The sequence below is a fragment of the Cyanistes caeruleus genome, chromosome 1 (assembly GCF_971803275.1).
Source record: "Cyanistes caeruleus chromosome 1, bCyaCae1.hap1.1, whole genome shotgun sequence".
NCBI classification, from domain to species: domain Eukaryota; kingdom Metazoa; phylum Chordata; class Aves; order Passeriformes; family Paridae; genus Cyanistes; species Cyanistes caeruleus.
The window spans coordinates 85,131,290-85,153,229 of NC_141701.1; the positions used below are offsets into that span (position 1 = coordinate 85,131,290).

The 21,940-nt window shown below is 38.0% G+C and overlaps 1 protein-coding gene across 1 annotated transcript in view; it reads left to right on the forward strand.

Annotated features, from left to right (window-relative positions):
- The first annotated feature begins 2,945 nt into the window (after positions 1–2,945).
- The window catches only part of EXOC2 (exocyst complex component 2), a 125,301-nt gene continuing 106,306 nt past the window's right edge, over positions 2,946–21,940 (forward strand). Inside the window, exons 1-3 of the mRNA XM_086900208.1 lie at positions 2,946–3,034; positions 16,830–16,985; positions 21,647–21,823. Of these exons, the coding sequence (XP_086756334.1) occupies positions 16,868–16,985; positions 21,647–21,823 (295 nt within the window). The 5' untranslated portion in view covers positions 2,946–3,034; positions 16,830–16,867. The remainder of the gene's footprint in view (positions 3,035–16,829; positions 16,986–21,646; positions 21,824–21,940) is intronic.

Here is a 21,940-nt window from a genome sequence, read left to right on the forward strand (position 1 = left end):
TGCAATGATGGATTTGCCATTTCTCCAAAATAAATAAATAACAAATTTTATTATTTGAAATAAAATGAAGATGCCTTTTTAAAAAAACAGCTACAGAAAGACCTTGGTGTGGGAATGGCTGGAGGAAGTTCTACAGCTTTCAATAGTCAGGTTAGACAAGATGATCACAATAATCTCTCTGGCTTTCAAATCTGTTTACCCAGCTTTGTAGAGAGATGTAATGTTTACAGATCACTGTCAGATCTGCATAAATGGATTAGAAAAAGGCACGAATGAGCAATTACTCTCGTGACCTCTATGAGGTATAACACTTACTATTTACCAGGTCATTACATTACAAATTGTCACTTCTTTCCTCAGTTTTAGCTGCATAGATTAATCTCTTTAACAGCATCTGGAGTTCCATAGAGTAATATATTTATAGTAATATATTTATATTAGCAGCATTATATATGACAGCAAATATATACTATATATTATGGTATATACATCATAAGTTATATATACATGACAGATATATATATATTTTAACCACACTAGTTTTCTTCCTTTTGTTCCAAAGAGATATGTGGGGTGGTGTTTCTTTTCTCCAGAGGGTCACATCTGCAGTCAGTCACTGTCAGCTTTGTTCTGGAGTCACTGAAGGGGTAGGTGATGGTCACTAAACATCAGCTGGGGAAACCACCCACAGCAGATTCAACAGAGTGCACCACACAGGAAGTTCTGCATTGACAGTATTATCCAGGCCCCTATAGATCATAAGATTCCTGGATACTGCTTGTGGAAATAGGAGGATTTGCCTGTGTGGACACCAGTGAAGAAAGTGCATATCCCTTTTATAAGGCTTCTGCTCTTGCAGAGCTCAGCCTGGTTGTGCTGTTCTGAAAAATTCACAAGGACCATGATCTGCATAAAAACACTGCTGAGCAGCACTTTAGAAACAGTAGCCCAAAATCTCTAATGGCTAGGTGAGATTTTCACAAGCAAAAGGTCTGTCAGCTTGTCCTCACTTGGGAGGTTAACACTGGGGAAGTTGACTCTTTTCAAGCTCAGGTTCCCTCTTCTTAATGATTCACTTATAGAGGGTCTTTTCACTTACAACAGAGGTGAATATTTAATCAAACCAGCAACTGAACTGTGGTTTGGCACTGAAACTTATCACTTGAACTAAATCTTAACTCATGGTTGTTTATTGCAAAACCTGGGTACACAGTTCCCTTTATGGACTCACACAAAAGCCAGTGGGCTTTTTGGGCACACGTATCCCCTCTCAGAGGACACTGGGCTGGGACCCAGGTATGCAGTATGCTAGGTGGGGCCTTCTGAATCCACCAAACCTCTCGAAGAGCAGTTTTCTTTGGCACGTCTGATGGCAGGCATTCAATGAGAAAATTCAAACAAGCTGTCATGGAGGAAAAAAATAATTTTGAAATAGGTGACAAATGGTTGCACTTTTTTTTAACCTGAAAACTTTTCTTCGAGAACTGAGGAGCTCATTTTCTACACTAGATATCAGCAGAAATTGCAGTAACTAGTTACAACTTTAGAAATAATTATAGAAAAGATAGGTACCATCTGCTTTTGTTTTTCCCCAGAAAGATATTGTGTAATGTTTTATACAGTAATGTCCAGAGAATAGAAAAGAGTCAGAAAAGTATTGCTTATTCATGGTATGACATATTCCAGTCTACTAATTTAACCTGAGCAGCTTTAACTTATGAAAAAAGTTAGGAAATTTGTGGAGTTTAGCCATAGTGCTTTTTATGGTGCTTTAAGGTTTTATGCAAGGTAATTTGTTTTCCCGTTAATGTCCTGCTTTGGGCTGGGTTGGCAAAACTGAGGAATGGATTCTTCCTTTCCGGTTTTTTTCCCCTCTCATTATGTTTCCTCCCCTTCCCAGTAAGATTTTGTCTGAATTTGTCTTTTGCAACCAAATATCAAACAATACCAGCAAAAAGTGGAAAAGGAAACCTCCTGATTCTTTCCATAAGGAAAAGAACTTGTGTTCAGAATCCCCCCAAGCAGCCAACAGGTGTGGAAAGAAACATTTTTACTGGTTTATCGCTAAAGGATGGATTTATTTCACCTCGGGCTGACAGCATTGCTTGCTTATTTGTGGTTGGGCTTTTGCCCACCACCTGTCCTTCTCCACCTTCCCTCACAGAATCACAGAATGGTTGGCGTTGGAAGGCACCTCTGGACATCACCCTAGCCCCCTGCCAAGGCATGGGCACCTGGAGCAGGTGACATAGGAGTATTTGTATTTGAGCAGGTGTATTTGGAATGTCTCCAGAGAGGGAGGCTCCTTCACCTCCTTGGGCAGCCTCCCTCACACCCCATGGTGGGAGTCCCAGCTCTACTGCTGGGTGAGTTTCTGCCTAGAGGGACAGTGCCTGGGAGTGGTTTCATCATCATTTATTACTGTTCAGAGAATCACAGAATCTGCAGAGCTGGAAGGGACCCACAATGATCACCGAGTCCAACTCCTGGCCATGCACAGCATCGTTCCCAGAGTCACACCATGTGCCTCAGAGCATTGTCCAAACGCTTCTTGAGCTCTGTCAGGCTGGTGCTGTGACCACTTCCCTGGGGAATCAGCTCCCCTTCTGGGGGAAAAACCTTTTCCTGATACTCAACCTAAACCTCCCCTGGCACAACTTCAGGCCGCTCCTTCGGGTCCTCTCGTTTTCCCTTGCCGTATTCAAAACTGTTATAATTAAGTTTGTAATTTTTTTTTTCCTTGCTCCTCATCCACGACGGGAACCAAGTCCCATTTTCCCCGGACGCCTTCAGAGCCCAAAGTTGGGAGAGAGGGCGGGAGGAAGGCGGGAGAGGGCGGGGCCTGCTGGAGGGGCGGGGCCTCAGTGGATGGGCGGGGCTCGGGGCAAGGCGGCCTCCCCCGCCCGCCCGCCTGGCTGGCTCGGCGCTCCCTCGATGTGCTCGGGCGGCGGCTGGCGGCGCCTGCCGGCGGCGGGCGCGGGGCGCTGCCGGGAGCGGGGCGGCCGCAGGTGCCGGATGCGAGCGGCGGCGGGCGGTGAGTGACCGGCCCTGGCCCCCGCCCCGGCCCCCGCCGGGCGCTGCGGGGCAGCTCCGGCCCTTTCCCCCCCCTCTCCCGCCTCCCCGGGGCGGAGGCCGTCCCCCTCCCTTTGGTCTCCCCCTCCTTCAGCTCCCCGGGCGGGGTCGAACGTCGCGTCCCCGCCCCGGCCCCATGGGGACGGAGCTGTCGGCGATGGTTCTCGGGGCTCAGGGGGCGTCGCTGGGCTCCGGCCGTCTCCCCCAGCGGTGACTTCCCGGCTGCAGCAGCTCTTCCTGCTCCCCAGCCCCCTGCCAGGAGACGGGGCACTGCCGGCAGGGCGGGGGGTTCCTGCCGCCTGCGGCTTCCCCCGGGGGCACACGGTGTCCTGCTGAGCGATGCTCCCGTGCGAGGTCGGGCCCGGGCTGGGGAGCCTTTCCCAGCGCTGGTGGCGCCGTCCTTGTGAGCCAGGGCCCGGCAGCGGCAGCTCCGTGGCCTTTGCCTCAGTCTCACATGTGTGACCGGGGCCTGGGGGAGTGCCGGCGCCCGCTGGGCTGCACGGGCTGGGGACAGAGCTGTGTGCCAGGTCCCAGAGTCAATTAGGCTGGAAAAGTCTTGTGACATCATCCAGTCCGACCCATGTGAAATGATGGGGTCGTTCGGCTCAATGAAGTGTGGGTGTGCTGGGTGGGGGATAGAGGAAATAAGCTGGGTAGAGAGGTGAAATAAGCTGGTTACTTGCAGGACTTGCTGAAAAACCGGTTACTCGCAGGACTGATATTATTTTTTTAAAGATTTTTTAAGGGTTTTTTTTGTGTTTTATTTCTTCTTTTTTTTTCTTAGTTTTTAGGGTTTTTTTCTTTTTAAGTTTGCATTTAGTTGTGCCATCAGTTCTCAGATACAGCTCAAAATGACTGGGTACCTAGGCAACTGCAATAAGAAAGTAACAGGGTGAGGAACGTGGAAGGAATTGAAATAACATGCTTTTTGAGAGATGGTTGCTTTCATTCATATCCGTCTGAAGATACTACACTTCTCTGAGATTTAGATTTATTTTTTTCGAACTTCCTACCCAGTTTTACTTTTCTGCCTCGTTTGGACTGCCTTGCAGTCCAGAAATGTCCATGAGCTTGGTGACCAAACATCTTCCTCCTTGCCTCTTCAATATTGTAATTCGGAACCCGAAAATGATCTCTTAGCAAGGTGTAGATGAAATTTGGGATGACATTTCCGAAAGGGAGTTTCCCATTCTGCCCAGTTTTACTGTTTTTTAAAATAGTCTTCCCTCTGCAATTTCCTCGCTTATTGCAGGTCAAAAGCTCTGAGTCAAAAGCCAGTAAAATATTATGCCATCCTAACTCTGACAGGACATCAGATTAAATCTAAACTCCAAATATTCATTATTTAAAATGTAGTTAAAATCATAATCTTACTTTAGTTTTCCAGGTTTTCTGATCCTTCTTATAACAAGTAAACAGCCTCTTTTCTCCTTTAGTGATTTCTCTGCGTTTCATTGCTATAAACTTTTTGTTGTTGTTGTTTTTGCTTTTGATGGTTTGGTTTTGCTTATGATAAAATTGTCAGAACAATTAAAGGACTGTACATAAACAAACTTGTGTCTTAGAAAAACAGGTCTGTTTTCTTCCTTTACATTTTTCTTACCTAAAGAAGGAACGCTCTTTAATTCTTACTTCCCTATTTTTATTGTATTTTATCACAGCTTGCACTGACCCAACAAGAGGCATGTCTTGTTGCAGATTTTTTTTCCTATGGATAGCTTAGTTTACAGTTCTTGTGGTTTATGCCCACTCCTTGGACAACAGTGTTTTTACTTAGATGGGATTTCTGTTGTCTGCAACATCATTTAAAACAGATGCGCTTACTTTTATTATACTGGGTGGACTTATCTCAGTGAAAATTATTGTTGTAAGTTGCAACTTATTATTATAAGTTGTAACAGTAAGGGTGGTTTTCTTTATGGAAAACATATTTTAGGATGTGTCAGAGATGAAGCAATTTAATTGAAAGATTGTTATCTATCAAACTTCTGTTGACTTTTAAAAAAAAATACAAAGTTGTATTTTTCTGGTCTTCATTCAATAAATGAAAATGGTTTTACACACTTGATAGTTGTTCTTTTTTTTTTTAATGCTCTAATTGTTTCTTCATATTTTAGAGCCAAGTAGCAGTCTAGGTTAAGAAAATTCTAAACGGTTTTAAAAAAAAATAGAGTTCTAAGTCACGAATAGTAAAAAGAAAATCTAAAATTGTAGGATTTCTTGTGAGAGTGAGCAAGGGTTTTATGCTAGCCGTTGAGTGAATTTGAGGCAAAACTGGGCAGTAAAGACATTAAAATCTGTAATTCACCTTTTTTTTTTTATGAGGTCCTTTCCTAGAAAGAAACTGTATCCACTGATACAGTCTATTCTTTATTATGCTGCTCTTCCCAGAGAAGCTGGACTAAAGCAAAATAAGTAGGTTGACTAGAAAGGCAGAGGCCACTGACCTCTTTTATTAATCAAAACTTTCAGATGTGTTATGTTAAACCATACTCAATTTCTTTCAATGCAGTGGTATGTTTAGCTGTAAATTCAGTAATTATTAATCACTGTACTTGAAATTAAATATCGGTTTTGAGTTATTTTAGTTCTGTTTATTCTGTGTTTTTCGGCTTTCCAACTTCACTTTAAAAAAAAACAAACAACCAAACAAGAATGAAAAGAAAATAGTATTTATAGGATGGTGACAGAAGACTGAGTATAAAAGGTGTTGTTAAAACACAAATTCTGACAACTATGGTAAATATCCATGAAATAATATACAGTTAGTTTTGGACACCAGGACAAAAGCTTGTGAAGCAGATACAGACACTACCTTCAAGTATTTTGAATGCCTGTAGGTCACTATTTATTTATGCAAACTGGCAAAGAAAACCTTCTGCAGGAAAAGTCAGAAGTACTTCATTTTACAGTCATGGACTGGAAAATAGTACTCAGAAGACGGTAGATGTTAAAATTAATTTATTTTCTATGTGAGTTTTTCAGACTGAGTGGATCCCACTGCTATACTTGAAGCCAGCTGAAAGTTCAAAATCCAAAAACAGCTGAATTAGTGTCTTTTAGCAGAAGTCAGATGTTAGCTCTTCAGCTTAACTTTGACCTTCTGTCTTGGACCACCTACATTCTGTAAATCTGGACTGTGCAACATTGTCTTTCAAATTACTTTTCCCAGGGGAGAAATATGGTGTTTGGTAATGGAGGGAATCTTGTTTGTAAAGGTGCTTGGAGGATGAGGGATGATGAGACAGCACATGCACAGCGCAGTCACATCAGATTCATGTTTCATCTTTTGTGCTGAACATGAAAGCAAAGGTCTGTGTTTACAGCTTGCAAAGTATGAATTAAAAAATCTGGCTGATAAAAATTTTTGTACTTTACCCTGAAAATTATTTTAGGGAATTTCAATCAGCATTTGAGTTCAAAAGCATGTGGATTATTCTCCTGTGTCAAAAGCTATGAGAAGGGAAGGACAGCAGGGAGAAAAAAATCATTTTTGTGATATCCTGGAGCAAAAAAAACCCACTCAAAACCCCCTTGAAGCAACTTCTAAAAAAACAAACCAAGTAATGACAGAAATACCGGCAAATAATTATTAATTGTGTGACTGGCACTTTACAGGCTTTGCATAGGGATGGGTAAGATATGTATTTAGTATTTTAAACAACATCAGGACGTGCACGTCACTCCTCGAGAAATTCCTCGTAATTGTACTTTTCGTATTATTCTGTAAGTATTTAGTGCTTTTTCTCCAAAAAGATCTTAGTCTGTGTAGCCTTTTTTGACTACCAACGTTATTAATGTGCAGAAAGTATGTTAAGCATTTTCATTAGAAAATACTGTTATTATGCCTGGTGATGAGTGTGAAAGCCAGTGTTTCCTTTCTAATTTTGTTTGCTTTGTTTTTAAGGAAAACAAAGTTTCTGAGACACCAAGTCCTTAATGGGTCTGGTTTTCCCTTGACCTTAACGGAGCTGCAGAATCTCAGATTTTCAGTTTTATTCTCAAAGGCAAAGCTTAGGCTATATTGTGCAGAAACCGGTGGGGTCTCTGGCAGTGTAAAAGTGTCTGTGGATCAGATTACAGTATAAATCAAGGATTTTTAGGTATATTTAGACATGGGGTTTTTTTTTTCCTTTGACACTGTTGATAACCCAAAAGCGATGTACCCTGTATTTGGAAGTTCATCAAAAAGCTTGCATTAGTTAAAGATTTAGGCTATGCTAAGTAAAAATTCCTTTTTAAATAGCCACACTTTTGTTGAAGGCAAATTAAAATGATTTTTTTTTTTGAGGTACTTATAAAATGGCTCCGTTAAAAAAGCAATTACTTTCAGTTTTCTGTTTAAGAGTTCCATGAGTCTTATGACATTTTGAATCTCAGAGTGGTTTTAACAGGTGTACCTTGCTTCTTGTTGGAAAACAGCACATTAGACTTTTTTCAAAAAATTAAGTAGCTATGTATATAGCAGATGAGTTCTTCGCATGCTTCCTTTGCAGAGAAGGCGGGGGAGATTGTGTTTCTCACTAGACAACCTCACTACTCTTGTAAGCATGATCGCTCCATACAGGAGATGGGAGGCAGACGGGTGAAAATGAAGACTTGTAAGGCAAAGACAGGCTTTTGTTAGAAAAGTACCTGTGCAGTCTGTCAGGGAGGTACTTGAGTGTGTGTTGGACCATGTGAATTAAGAAAAACGCTGTAGCGTATGGCTTGAGTACTTCTCTGAGCAAAGGCCAGAAAGAGGTGTTGGGGAGAGAACATGAAAAATACAAGAATCTCAGTAACGCAAGTGTATGTCTTACCTTTTAAGGATTTTTGAAACAAAAGGAACTGCCAAAGTAGTCACACAGTAAGTGTTAGTGTTGCAGTCCTACCTACAAGTATCCATGTTCAAGCTTCAGCCATGTGAACTATATAATTACAGTGGTTATATAGTGTTTTTATAAAAAATATTGTGTATAGTTACAGGGCTTAGAAAAAAAATCTGTGGTGTCTTGTTTCTTTTTTCTAGAAAAAAAAATTCATCCCTTTGGGATTCATTTAGTTTATTTTTCTGAACTTCTGGATCGTTCTGAATGCATTTGCATAAACATATTTGAAAGATTTTTATGCTTGAAGTATTGTTTTTGAATTTCTGCCTGTGAATAACATAAGATCGAGGGATAATGAGGCATTAAGACTTTTTACAATTTTCCTATTAATTAAATGAGGTATCATAACTTTAGAACAAAAGAGGGATGAATGGCTTACCTGGAGGACAGGAGGATAATTACTTCTGGATGAAGCAAACGTTGCAGAATGGAGGTAGAGGCAGATGTAGGAAGATGTGCTTTGTGAGAATTTAGAAATTAATGAGAGATTTATAGCCATCTGTGATATAGTTTTGTATAAAGCAGAGTTGACTTTTTTATATATATGTTTATGTATAGATGTTTAGGACATTTCTTTACAATGTTGCTTTATTATAGTGGTGTGTCACATGGTAAATACAGAAGCTTTTAACAAGTAGATAAATTAATTTCTGGAGAGGTGCAATGAAATTTATAAGAAAAGTAGTGGAATTTTTGTGGAGAAACATCTGTGTTCAAACTTTCTTTAATTATATTTTCTTCTATGCTATTACCGTTTTGTAGGCAAGCCAGCATGACCAAAATAGACATCCAGAAAACTTAAATTGCTTTGACTTAAGTCTTGGTAATAAATAGGTGCTGTTACGTTGAATATATCAGCAAAAGTGTTCATTCAAGAACTGGTATAAACCAGCATATTGACCTAATTAATAAATTGGGGGAATAAATTATTTTCAGTGTGAAGTTACAGAACTTTGAAGCTAACCTTTTTAAAAATGTATTTGGTAAGGTGAAATATTTTTTTGACTTTTTTTTCTCAAGGTTTTCACAAACACAAATATATTCATCCTAGCTTATAAGGCTGTTACTGACATTTGGATTATTGTAGTTTTGATCGTTTTGTTTCATAGGGGCGCTTGGAAATTGTCATTGTCACTTAGGTAAAAAGATTTTGAACTGAGGTGAAAATGTGACTGTGGTTCTGGGCTGTCCAGATGTGTATGTATTAAATTAAATTTGTGTGCTGGTGAGCTTGATGGGGGAGGTATGTGTGTTCATGGTAGCAGAGCAGAGGGAAGGAAATCTTTTTTTAAAGTAGACTCACTGAAATAGATTTTATGAGTCTTCAAACATTTTATTCCGCTTTCTCTGTTTGAACAGGTGACATAATTGGCAGATGAAATGGTTTCTGAGCTAAAAGAAACAAAAACTCCCCCCCATTTTAAAAGTCTCTGTTCATCTGTATTATAGGCTATTGTTAGTTTTAATCTATTTTTAGTGTTTTGCTATTTTTGCTCCTTGCTGCTGATGAGTTACAAACTCAGTGTTACATGTTGGCTCATTAACTTCCTCCAGGTTGTTTATGGTATACAATGCTAATGAACAAAACTACATTTTACGGTGTAATGTTTTTGGAGAAAATTCAGCGCTTTGATGTCATCTGTATGGTTGATTGTTCTTTGTGGCAAATATCTCTCCCCTCTACAAATAAATAACATCTCAGAACTGATGTAAAAATAGATCAATATATAGATATTTTTCACACTGTAACTGACAGGATGCTGTCATAGAAAATGTACAAGGAAATGGATTTATACTAGTCTAGATTTTTTTTTTTTTTTTCTGACATGTGACAGATAGAAGGTTAATTGATGTTAAATGGATGCTTTGTTAGCCCTTCATCAGCTACTAAACTAGTACAGGAGGAGTGCAAATCATTACTACAAAAGGCCAAGGCCAGTATGTTTTCTTAGTGAGCTTTATAGGTCTTTTTTCTTATCCCTTCCTTCTTTCCCTCCTTCCCAACCACACAAAACATAACCAGCTGTAATGATAGGAGGAGAGAGCAAGCAGCTTTTCTAAACACACACACACACTCTCGCACTCCGGACCCCCTCTTTCCTCCTCATACCTCAGCAGAGTGACAGCTTCTCGATGTTGCGTGCGAGTGAGTTCAGCTGGTGCTGTGTGGTCTGGGTGTGTGGTCTCCAGCTCAACCGAGAGGCTGCTAACAGGGTGGATGAGAGAGAGCAACACTGTTTACTTTAATTTATTTCGGATGCCGGAACTGTGCCCGGAGTTTCTCCCGAGCCGGGTTCCACCGTCAGCGGTGTCAATCCCTCGCAGCTGCAGCCCAGGCTGCGGCGGGCGCTGAACTCCTCTGCCGAGGGCTCTCCCAGCATCTGCCCCGGGCCCAAACCTTTTCATCCCTTGTGACTCAGAAATGTTAATGGCATCGCTGAGTGCTGTGATTATTTTACTTTCACTCTGTCAAGATACATCGCCATGAAGATGTACCTTGCTGGGTTAAGGGAAGCGGGACCTCTTGATGCTGAAGATGCTGAAGGGGAATCTGCAAAGACGTCTGTTGTGAAAGCAAAACTGCTGTACTCGTTCCTTGTCCACCCTAAAACTAAAATGTCCAGTGTGCCCTTTGTGGCTGATTGGAATATTCAGGAGCCTTTTGAAAAAGCACAGGGTATCATATTATGTCATTTAATACTCCAAGTCTTTTCTGTTGTTTGCCCTCTCTGTCACAAAACTTGCACATTTTTCCAAATTGGAACTGATTTTTGGCACGTAATGTTGTAGGTTAACATGTTTGTCAGTGTTAATATTGGCTTGAATCAACATGCCGGATATGACAGGGCAAGACAAATGAGGCTTTGTTTTTTCTGTGTGACAGTGAAATTACCCACTTTTTTATGTTTGTTCATCTTTTCATTATAAGTAGCTTAGTGGTGTTATGAAAAGTTTCTTTCCCCCTAAATGTAAGATTCGTGAGCGCTTCTTGTTTAAATTGACAAGTCTTCTTTTATTATTTAAATAAACATGCATAGATTCTTAATATCACTTGGAATTTCAGCATTGTTTAGCTTATTCACTTCCCAGTCTTTTCTGGCAGGCTTGCAGAAATGGACTTTATATTATTAATGCAGTGTTGAAGGCTGTGGCAATTCTAGGGCACTGAAGATCTCCAGAGGGGTTAATAAATGTCAGTTATTTTCACAGTGCAGCTTTTTGGATGCTTTTAATTCTTGGTTTATGTAGATTGTCTGTCTGAATTTATATTGTTGGGAAGATAATGCATAGAAAAGGTTGTAATAGTGTTTTTCATCATTTTGTAATGGTTTTAAATACAGACATCTAGGAAACAGTTTGCTTTGTCATTCTTCTTAGGGTCATTTGCTGTGTCCCTTCACTGACTTTGTCATAGTGTGTTGTACTCACTCAGGGGACTCTTTGGGTTTTCTAGTGAAAACAAATTACTAGATTTATGTACTAGAAGCACAAGTTTGTGTAGTTTAAGGTTAAAAGGCCATCACCTACATTCTGGAATCTGAGTATTTATTGCTTGTTTAGAAAGACGTGTCATAAATCTTTTCATTTGGCAATCATTTAATGCTGTGATGTTAGTGTAACTCACCTATTGCTTTCAGGTTGGATTTCTTGTAATAGATATTACAAGGGGTTTTTTTTTCAGTAAACAATATCTGAGGCATACTGGGATTTGCATATGGGTGATGCTTTAATGTTCCTGCCTCAACATTTTTTAAATTTTATTCTGTCACATATATGATTAAGAACAAATAAATAGCTGATACCTGAAGGTTTAAATGCTTGCTTTTAACTTAGACTTTCTCAATGATGACAAATTGGGTTTTTCTTCCCTCCCTTCTTGAAAGCTTTGATTCCCTTTGCTAGATGACCATGGCACTTGCATTGACCTTGAGTCTGCCTTCCTCCAAGAGTATCTTTTTAGTTCAGTGTCTGTGACAAAGTATTACTGAAAATTTTAATTAAACTGAATTTTCAGCCACTGGAGCCATCTTGCTATTTTTTTTTAGAGGTCAGAAACTCTGTTTTGAAACACTTCAACTGCTAATTTTTCCTACTGTTGAAATTTGTAAAGTGGCAGCATATTGGTACTCCTCTTCCAAGGTTCCATACCTTCAAGATGTTTGTAGTTTCCCATTGAGATTTGAAATTACCAGCCAATTTACTATCCTTCGATCCTGAACTTTGGTTGTTCATGTATTTCATATTCTGATGGTACTTCCAGAGTGTCGTAAAATGCAGAAAGTAGAACTTTGCTGTACAGAATAGGTATGGTAGCTATTGGCATTTTACTTCTGGTTTCTTCTCTGTTTGCCATTGAAAGCTGAATGAAGAAACCTATGTAAGAACTCTCATTTCAAGCCAACTTTAAACTGAAGCATTACAAAACTGAAAAAAACCCCAAAAAACAAAAACAAATAGACTTGTGCTTTCCCTTATGCTGGGCTGTATTTCATTGCTTCATTATTTATTTTATAGGGGATTTTCTTAGAATAATGATGGAAGATGTCTTCTCTTTAGCAAGCTTTTAATGCTCAGAATTGTCTGGATTTTTTTTATTTTTAACCAAACCTTTGAGAGGACAGTTTATTTGAGAAACTGGTGTAAAGACAAAGATGGTGTTTATGAAAGGCATTTTTCAAGGGGAATTTGTAGTAGATGGTCTTTGCAGAGGTTTTCTAACTCCTTGTGCTTTTATGACAAAAATTATGACAGAATAATAGAATAGTATGGGCAGGATCATGGAACCAGTCAACCAGATATCCACATTAAATTGTTGGGGAGATACTGTGAGGAAATGAAGTGGAAAAAAAAGGGGTGGAGAGAAACAAAGAGGGAGAGAGAGCTCTGCTAATGTAGAAGATTGTCCATTATAAAAAACAGTCTTGTTGAAACCTCTTCAGTGAGCCTGGCTCTGAGAGGAAAGATCTTGTATAGAAAACTGTCTTTCTGCAATCTCTCCTTGTCTGCATGAGAATCAGTCTTTCAGGAAGAGGACTGGTTTAAAAAAAACCCCAGTATTTTATGTGTAATGCATATTTTGTAAAGAATAGATTTTATCTTTAGGGAAATGTACAGAATTGCAACAAAAGCTTGGAATTAGGTGGTTGTCATGTTTTATGAAATGAAAAAGTAATTTTTTATCAGATTTCCTTAAATATTTTTAAAAGAAATTTAGGAACTTGCCACAGCAATATAGTGGCTAGACTTCCCACTAAGCATCTCAGTCCTGTTAGCTATTGACATCTGTCCTAAGAAGGAGAGGAAATATTGCAAATGAATTGAAGGCTCCCAAGCATTTGCTTGATATTTATAATAATGACATATTACAAATAGTTCCACTCTTTGAAATAAATGAAAACAGTTGATGTTTAAAAATAATAATAATAGAACATCTCAGTGCTGTAGTCCTTGGAAATGTGTTGAGATTTACTGTGGTATTCTCATTCCAGTGAGGTATTTTAAAGCAATTCTGCAGTAAGTATGGAAATACTTTAGAAGAAATACTAGATCTCAGGAGGCTCAGCATTTTTATTACATTTATTTAGCTCATCATGAAGGGGGATCTAGTGCCAATTTCTGAAATCCAGAAAAAGATGTTGTAATATTACTTTTGAGTTTTGGTATTGAAACAAGCCAATTACCTGTGTGCCTGGGTATTTTGAAAGCAACAATAGCTGCGATGCAAGGGAACTGTAACATTTGGGAGGGAAGTCAACCAAATAATATCACACAAATAATACCACAGTAGCTTCTATTTTACTTGTGTTTCTTGAGGTTAGTTTCCTCTCCATATTACCTGATGTTCCTGAAGATGCCTTTTTTTTTTTTCCCACATCAGTGTTACTGATTAATATTCCACAGAAATACTTACAAAAAATTGCACCAAAATAAAAGAGGTGCTTTATATTGACTAACTCGTATCTAAACATATGCTGCTTCCTGCAGAAGGTGGTTGTGTGCATGGGAGGACATAACACCACTGTTCCTTTACAGCTGTTGTGTATCCTTGAGCTCTGCTGAGGATCTGTGAGAAAAGCTGCAAAGACTACATAGATAAAATTATGAGGAATACATGCAGTTTGTTCTCCTCCCTCTTGCTAAAATTAGGGACCTGATTCTTCACTAGCATTATATTTCTATTGTGCTGCCCACTGTTTTGTTAGGCAGTGTTGTGGTGGTGGAGTTTTGAATGTAGCACAGATGAGAGGAAGGCTGAGCAAGCCTTATGGCTCCAGGATTAAGGATGTTGACAGAAGACAAGGTCTGTAATTTTCACCTGTGGTGAGTAAGTGAATCCATAGTTGTGCAGATGATGTATCTGGGCAAGAAGGCTTGGAGTAGGGAATGGGAGGGAAGAGGAATTACCAAGGTGTCTAGATTTGAAAGAAGGATGGAATAGTAATATCCTTTTCCCTCCCTGCTTGAATTTATGGATAAAAATTCAAAGGGACAATTGACGGGGGAGAGACAGAAAGAGTTTGTTTGCAAGATGAGTACTTGGCCTCAGTTTTGAAGTGAAGCAGGGACTGTCTCTGTGAGAGGGAGGATGAGGAGAAGCCAGTTCAGTGAAAGAAGTAAGAGTAGGGCACTAGCAGAGCACAGCCTTCTCTCCCATAGCTGGAGATGACTTTCAGGTGATTTCTTTGTAATCTGATGATGCAGTTCTTTTCTTCAGTGCTGTTCTACCCTTACAGCCTGCATTTGTTTACTACTTGCTTCTCCAGCCTCATGTTGGGTTCATGTAAAATGTTGCATTATTTTACATATTAGACTATTAGGAGCACCTATATAATGCTATATAATTTAATTCCTTTGTCATCAGTTGGTTGTTTTCAAAAAAGCAAAGTAACCAATGTTTTATTAAATACATTATGTAGTTTTTAATGCCAAGAAATATTATGAGGTTTTCCAGGTAAAGATACAAAGCCAAACTAGATACAGATTGTGTGTGTTATTATGGGCCCTGTCCAGCCTTCCTTCATATGCTGGACTTGGGTCACATACTGCAGCTTACTATGTTCTTCCTTGTTCAACATGAGTTTACATTTCTTATTAATTGCACACTGCTCAGTCTGAGAAGTTCTCTGAAGACATTAATACTTTTGTTGTGTTCAGGGTATCTAAATGCCTTTTCTATGTTAAAGAATTTGTTTTCAAAAATAGCTTTTCAAATGAGTGATAGCATTCCTATTTTAAATATGTAAAACCAAGCAAAAAGACTTGTAGAATTGAGGTAGTTTACTAGGACCTCAGTATTTCAGAGCATTGTGCAGTATTCCCTATATTCAGGATGCATTTCACACTGACTTAAAGTGTGACTGTGGGCTTTGAAGCTGGATCAGAATTCAAAGTTTTTTTATAGGTAGGTGCTATGAACCTATGGTATGTACAGACAGACAGGAGATCCTGTTTTGAGAGCAATATTTGATTACTTTTAGCATGGGCTCTTCCTCCCAGTTCCCGCCTTGTCTGTTTCCATCTTGGTTTTCAATGTGTGTTCCAACTTCAGAATGTGAAGAAAGAAACCAGTCAGTGGAAGCTTCTTTGATTCTCATGTCAGATCTAAATACTACCACTGAAAAATGTATCTACCAATGAAAAATGTGGGGAGGCTGTATAGAGGCATGGGGTATGTCGGTACAATGAAGGTATTTTGTATATGCAGAAGCAGCTGAAACAAGTAGTATGTCTTAACTGCAGGAAATTGGAAACTGCAGTTCTGCTGCCATTTTATTTTTAGAGATGATTTAGAGAGTTTCTGGGTTTCACGCATTTGACCATTTGCAAATAAAAGTAGAAAATGCATTTTGATTCAAAAAACAATAGCTAAGAGGAGCCTTATGAAGCTTGGCTTGTATTCTGCATCTTTTTTACCAACCTGAACTTCCAAAATTGTTTACACTAAAGTGTTGTGTATGTGTAACTGAGGTTTTGGAATGGTGATGGTATTTATTAAGTGTTGTAATTCAGGTTATACTTATCTCAGATACATATACTCAGCTTCTTATAGCTGTTTATAGCTGCTGAGCTATGCAAAGGAAACTGCTAATAAAAAATAGGAATTTGTGATCAGTTTCATAGTAAACTAAATGTAGACTACTTTACATGGGTACCGTGTTTGTGTTTGAGCTACAGATAATGACATATAGATAATGACATAATTAATAATGACAGAGCTAATTAAACTGGTCTGAGTTGACTCAGTTTCAGGCACAAAGGAATACTCTTCTGGAAATGCTTCTTCAATAATTTTATGTACCTTTTTTTTTTATATGTTGGGGTATTGTTTGTTTTGTGGATGATCTCTGCTAGTGCAGTGTTTGCAAGTCATGTTCTAATTTTCTCAGTACATGTTAACATTGATGCTTTACACAAGTAAGTGCCGAGGGCTTCCTCACATGGGACTATCTATGTCAGTAAGTCTTATTTTGATGGAGGAGTTACTCAAATATGTAATCATAGTCTATTACTTATCTTAGGTTAACAGTTCTGAACTTTCTGAGGAATACAGTAATAACTTTCAAATAGTGGTTGGAATAGACTCATTTGAATTCTGACATAAGTAACTCGAAGTCTGTGTATACATCTTCATTAAGCATTCAGAAAGTTTAATATTTTTCTGAATATACTTTTTCTTTCTTTCAGAAAGCAATATTTAATTTTTTTTAGAAGTGCAAAGAAGGTATGATTTCTTATTGTTTTATTACTATGTGACAAAAAAGGCTTCCAGAATGGTGTTCCATATTTACATTTCCCTACCATTTTAGAAGAACAGGTTGAAATGGTTTTAATTTTTTTTATATATATAATTAGTGGGGTTTTAATTTATTATTTCTTGATGAACAGATAAAAGCAGCTCAGATTGCAGTAACTGAACAGTCATCATGTCTCGAGCACGGCAGCCTCCACTTGTAACTGGTATCTCTCCCAATGAAGGCATCTCATGGACAAAAGTGACAATTAGAGGAGAAAATTTGGGGACTGGACCTACAGACCTCATAGGTAAGTTGAAAAAACACCCTTTTGGTACTGCAGAAGGTAACATTTTGGATATGATTAGAGATGCATTTTTTGCATGATAGAATCTCTGTTGGATGTTATGAGGAATGCCGTTTACACAAATAGTCACTTGAATCCATAAATTCAGGGATGCTGCCCAAAGTGTAACTAATCAGACTGACTGTACCTTTTTAGATGAACCCTTAATCTGACTCAGCATCCTGTGCTGAACATGAAAACAAAAGTGGATGTTTTTTGCCTTGTACTAGAAGAGGATAGATGTAATGAGATGCTCCTTTGTTACCTTCTCAGGAACTGAGAATTCCCGCATTGAAATTTTTGTGTTGGAAGTGTTTTCAGTGTATTCAGAAAGTCACTGGGGATTGCAATGCTTTGAATTAAAGTAATTTTGTGTATCTGTAGCAGTTATGACAAAGCAGGTTCAGTGATTTAGCTACACGGTATGTGAAGAACCCTTTTCATTGCTGTTTTGATTTTTAACGTGGTAGTTTCATTAGGAATCATCATAGCTCTTGTTCTGAAGGAGGGAACAAGATACTTTCACTGATTCTCCTGATCAGAGACCTTGTTCATTACTGCTCTGTTGCTTCCTTTTCAGGCTGACATGTCTTATCTTATTTAAATTTTCTGCACGTAACATTGGCCTTTCTTCTTGCTCTTCAGTGAATTGCTTTTAGTTTCACTGCCAGTTGTGGGTGACACATCTTGGTTGTGTGTGGTGTTCAGGATGTGAATGCCCTGTGGCATAACACTGTACTTTCACTTTTGTTTTGTATTTCAGCCGTCGAGTTCTGTTTTCTGTATAACTCCTACTGGGAATCAAACTACTGTTTTTGTTGTTCTGCCTATTATAGTTCCATGATTAAATGCATGAGAATTAGTAGTCAGTTTCAGAATTTAAGATTTTGCCTGTGTGTATCTTGTCTTTGTTCAGTGAATTTCAGCTGTTGTGTTACAATATCTACATTACAGTGTATCAGTAATAAGTTCTGGATTGCATTTTTCTGGGGTTTATGGTCTTCATGCTTGGAATAAATGAGTATCATCAGCAAACTTTATAACCTTTTTATCCTGTCATTTATAAATGTACTGAACATAAGTGATCCCGGCATATACCTTGTGGAAGCTCTCCTCAGTCAAAACACATGATTTACCATAACCCTGTTTCTATGTTGCTGAACTATTTATCCATTAGAGGTTTGTGTCCTATAGCTGCTTCATTTTCTTAAGCCTTTCGAGAAGGACTCTGTAAAGTCTACTGGGAATCCAAGTTAACTATAACTACTGGAATTTCCCTTATTTCTTTTTTAAGTTATGCTTATGTGTACTTCACTAGTCATGTTAGAGGCAATTTGTCTAATTTGTTGTGGAATCATGACTCCTCTGAAGACCATTGGAATTTTGTTTGGCTTTGCTAGGAAAAATATTTCACTTGATGGCTGTAAACCAAGATTCACAAATTCCATTCATGGCCACCACAATGAGCTTTATGGCCAAGCATAAGCTACTACAGTTTTCTGCTCCACTGGAGTTTGTTGTCTCTCAAAAGAGGGAGTAGTATTTTCCCGAGTTGCTTGATGAGGTTGCGGTACACTATAGAATCCTTATTGAGAAATCCTCAAATAACTGATGATGTTAGGGGTGAGTATATTTCTGTGTATTTGTGTGGCTGATGCACTTCAGTAGCCTCATTTCATTAGTTCATTGGTTCGATCCTCTTAGAAATGATCTGTGCGACGTTCTTGGATGGAAGACATGTCCTGAACTGTACTTCTGTATTACAGCTGACCAACTGCTAATATTTCTTCTTGTATTTCTTTCAGAGTAATACTTGTAACACACAGCTGCTAATAATTTAGTGCTTTGAGGTAAAAATAAATAATGCATTGCCTTATTTTTTTCCTTAACTCAGTTGTCAGCTTTCTCCAGTAAGTGACTAAGGCCCCAGTAAAGGTTTCTTTTAATGGCTAAATTAGGCATGAAAATATTCCCTGTTGCTTGAATGGAAATACATGGAAAAGTGAGGCTTTGTAGGCATGAGAGTTAAGTGAGTTTGAGTGAGGTCTTTATAAAGTTTATAAAGGTTGAGAGGCATTAGTGTAAAATGAAAAGCAAAAAACTTCTTTCCTATATCAAAACACAGTATCACAATAAGAGAAGAGCATTCTTTTGGTTTCATTTAAGAGAGAACCTTCTAGTAATCTCTTTGTATCTTTGAAGCCAAATGAACTTTTTATTTGTAACTCTATAGCTCATGGTAAAAAATGTCAAATCCAGGAGATAGCTGTAACATTTGTGGTTTTGAGGTTTAGCTTGTCTTTTAAGACATTTGTAGATGTGTTTTTTAGACATTGTAAAATTGTCCATATATAAGCTTAACCAAAATCAGAAAGTCTCCATAAGAGTATTACTTATGCCTATCTATAGAAAGGCACATAAAAACTAGAAGCTGAGAATGATGTTCTCAAAGATCTTTGTACCATGCAACAGATTCAAATTAAGTTTTATTTAAAGGAAAAGTTCCTATTTCTGGAGAAAGAAATGTGGAACTGTGCTATCAAAACTTCTCCCCCAACATGCCTTTATTTGTTTTAGAAATTGTGTTGTGCCATTACTATGTTTCATGTGGTATATAAAATATTGATAGAGGCTTAACTTCCTTTTGCATTTTTAAGATACAGGCAAAGGCTGTTTCCTGCCATTTCAAAAGTATTGGACCTTGTGATCTTGTTCTCTTGAGAGCTTTTGGAATCTCTGATGAGTAGACAATAGTTGATACAAGGATCTTCAAACAGTCATTCAAAGTTTTTTACCCTACTAAATTACTATATCTTAGTTCTGGATTTTAAAGTATTGCTTAATTTAACCATGAATTCAAAAAATACGAAGTGAAAACATCTTTATGAATCATTTGGACTAAGTATTTCAGTTACTCCTAGTTCCTATCACAATCTTTATTCCTTTAGAGAAAATGCTAGCATAAAACTGTAAGAGATATAATAATACAACAATATAACATAAGGTTATATTACTGCATATATGTTCTATACATCATAATGTATGGGTCTTTTTCTTTCCACCATGAAACAAAAACCCAAACTGGTTAATATTTTATAAATAAATAACTAATTTTTTTTTTAATTTTAAGTCTTTCTGTGTGTATATTCTATTTCATCCCACTCTTCTCCTTTTATTTAGAAAGAATAAGTAAAAAACAAATCTACTGTCCTTTCTCAAGTAAAATTAACTTCAGTTATAATAAGATTCAGTGCCTTTCCATTTTTTTATTTTTTGGATTTCATTTTCAAGATAGTTTTTGGCAGGGAGCAATGCATTTTTATGTCTGACAGCCATGAAAACTGCCAAAATTGTCTGCTGTGTCATGTCAGAGACTTAAATTGTGGGAGAAAATAAGTGTGAAGCTTTGGTACTAAGCCACATATGCTGACCCTTTTCTTTCTCTAAGTATTTTCTAAATTGGTCAGAGCTTTCTAGAAATTGAAAACAAAAGTGGAGCCAGCAGGGGAGGAACTGCTTTGCCTGACTAATTCATACTCCAGTACAGCCAACATACTAGTACAGCCTTGTTCTTTTGGACATAAGGCAAAATGTTTCTAGCTAAGGGTGTTTTTTAAGAACTTAATGAGGTTGTTCTCCAAATTGATACTAGAGCAGTTAGGATCTGGCCACTTTTCCAGGACAGCAGAACTCCAGCTGTGAATGTTGAAATTGTTCTTCTAGATCTGAGAAAACAATTCATCTATCCTAGCCTCCAGAGCCGTGATCTGACCAGAGCCAATCAGTTCGTTGGTGGTTGGTTTGATTGTTCAGACCAATTTGATGTGAAAACTGAGGAAGCCTTGGATCTTACATTAAGGTGCACCTTGACTCTTAAGTCATAAGAGGTGTTCCTGAACACTAAAGCTTGTCAATCTCTTCCTATGAGAAAAGACCTTGTATATCATAGTTTATCATTCTTCTCGTGAGAAAGTGTAGAAGAGGGAATAGATGAGTATTATGTAATTATTTTTTCATACAAAAATGGCAGTTTATTCATCAGAATCAGTCTTTGATCATGGATTTTTTTTTACAGAAGAGATTGGGATGAAATATTTGTCAATTAATACTGCTTCAGCCAAAACAGCCTTCTGTGTCCACAAAAGTACTGCTAAACAAATAAGGCTGAAGACACGTTGTGCATTGTAAATATTTCACAGTGTCTTTTTTTTTTCTGTGCAAAGTCATATAGACTGAACTCATGAAAGATTTGCTGCATGCAGCTTTTAAAGGAAGTTTCACAGAAATACAATACTGAACAGCAGTTCTCCAGTGTCTTGTAGACAGAAAATCTATTGTACTACGTGAAGGAAAAGTTTCAGTAGCCCAAAAGTAGTGAAATAGATTAAATAAGTTTCAAACAGCACTGTTTGCATTGTCGCTGGGACAAAATACCTGAAGTCACCTAAGAAACATCTGAAAAATGTATTTGTGACTCCTTGACTATAATTGACTGTAGGGGACTGGTGAAGGGTTATATATTTATGTAAAACACATGTAAGAATCATAAATGAATTTGCATTGCAGAATTTCAAAAGATACTTCTATTCACAGTAGTATATTTATTATTTTTTTCTTTTTCCCAGGTTTAACAATCTGTGGGCACAACTGTCTCCTCACTGCAGAATGGATGTCTGCCAGTAAAATTGTATGTCGAGTTGGACAAGCTAAAAATGACAAGGGAGACATTATTGTTACTACAAAGTCTGGTGGGAAAGGAACTTCAACTGTTTCCTTCAAACTGCTTAAACCTGAAAAAATAGGTATATTGTTCAAAACCACATCTATTTTCTTTGCTGAGCAAATGTATGACTGAATGCCTCTTTGCATAAAATATGTTTGAAATGGATCCACCTCAGGACAATTTTCAGTTGTTTAGA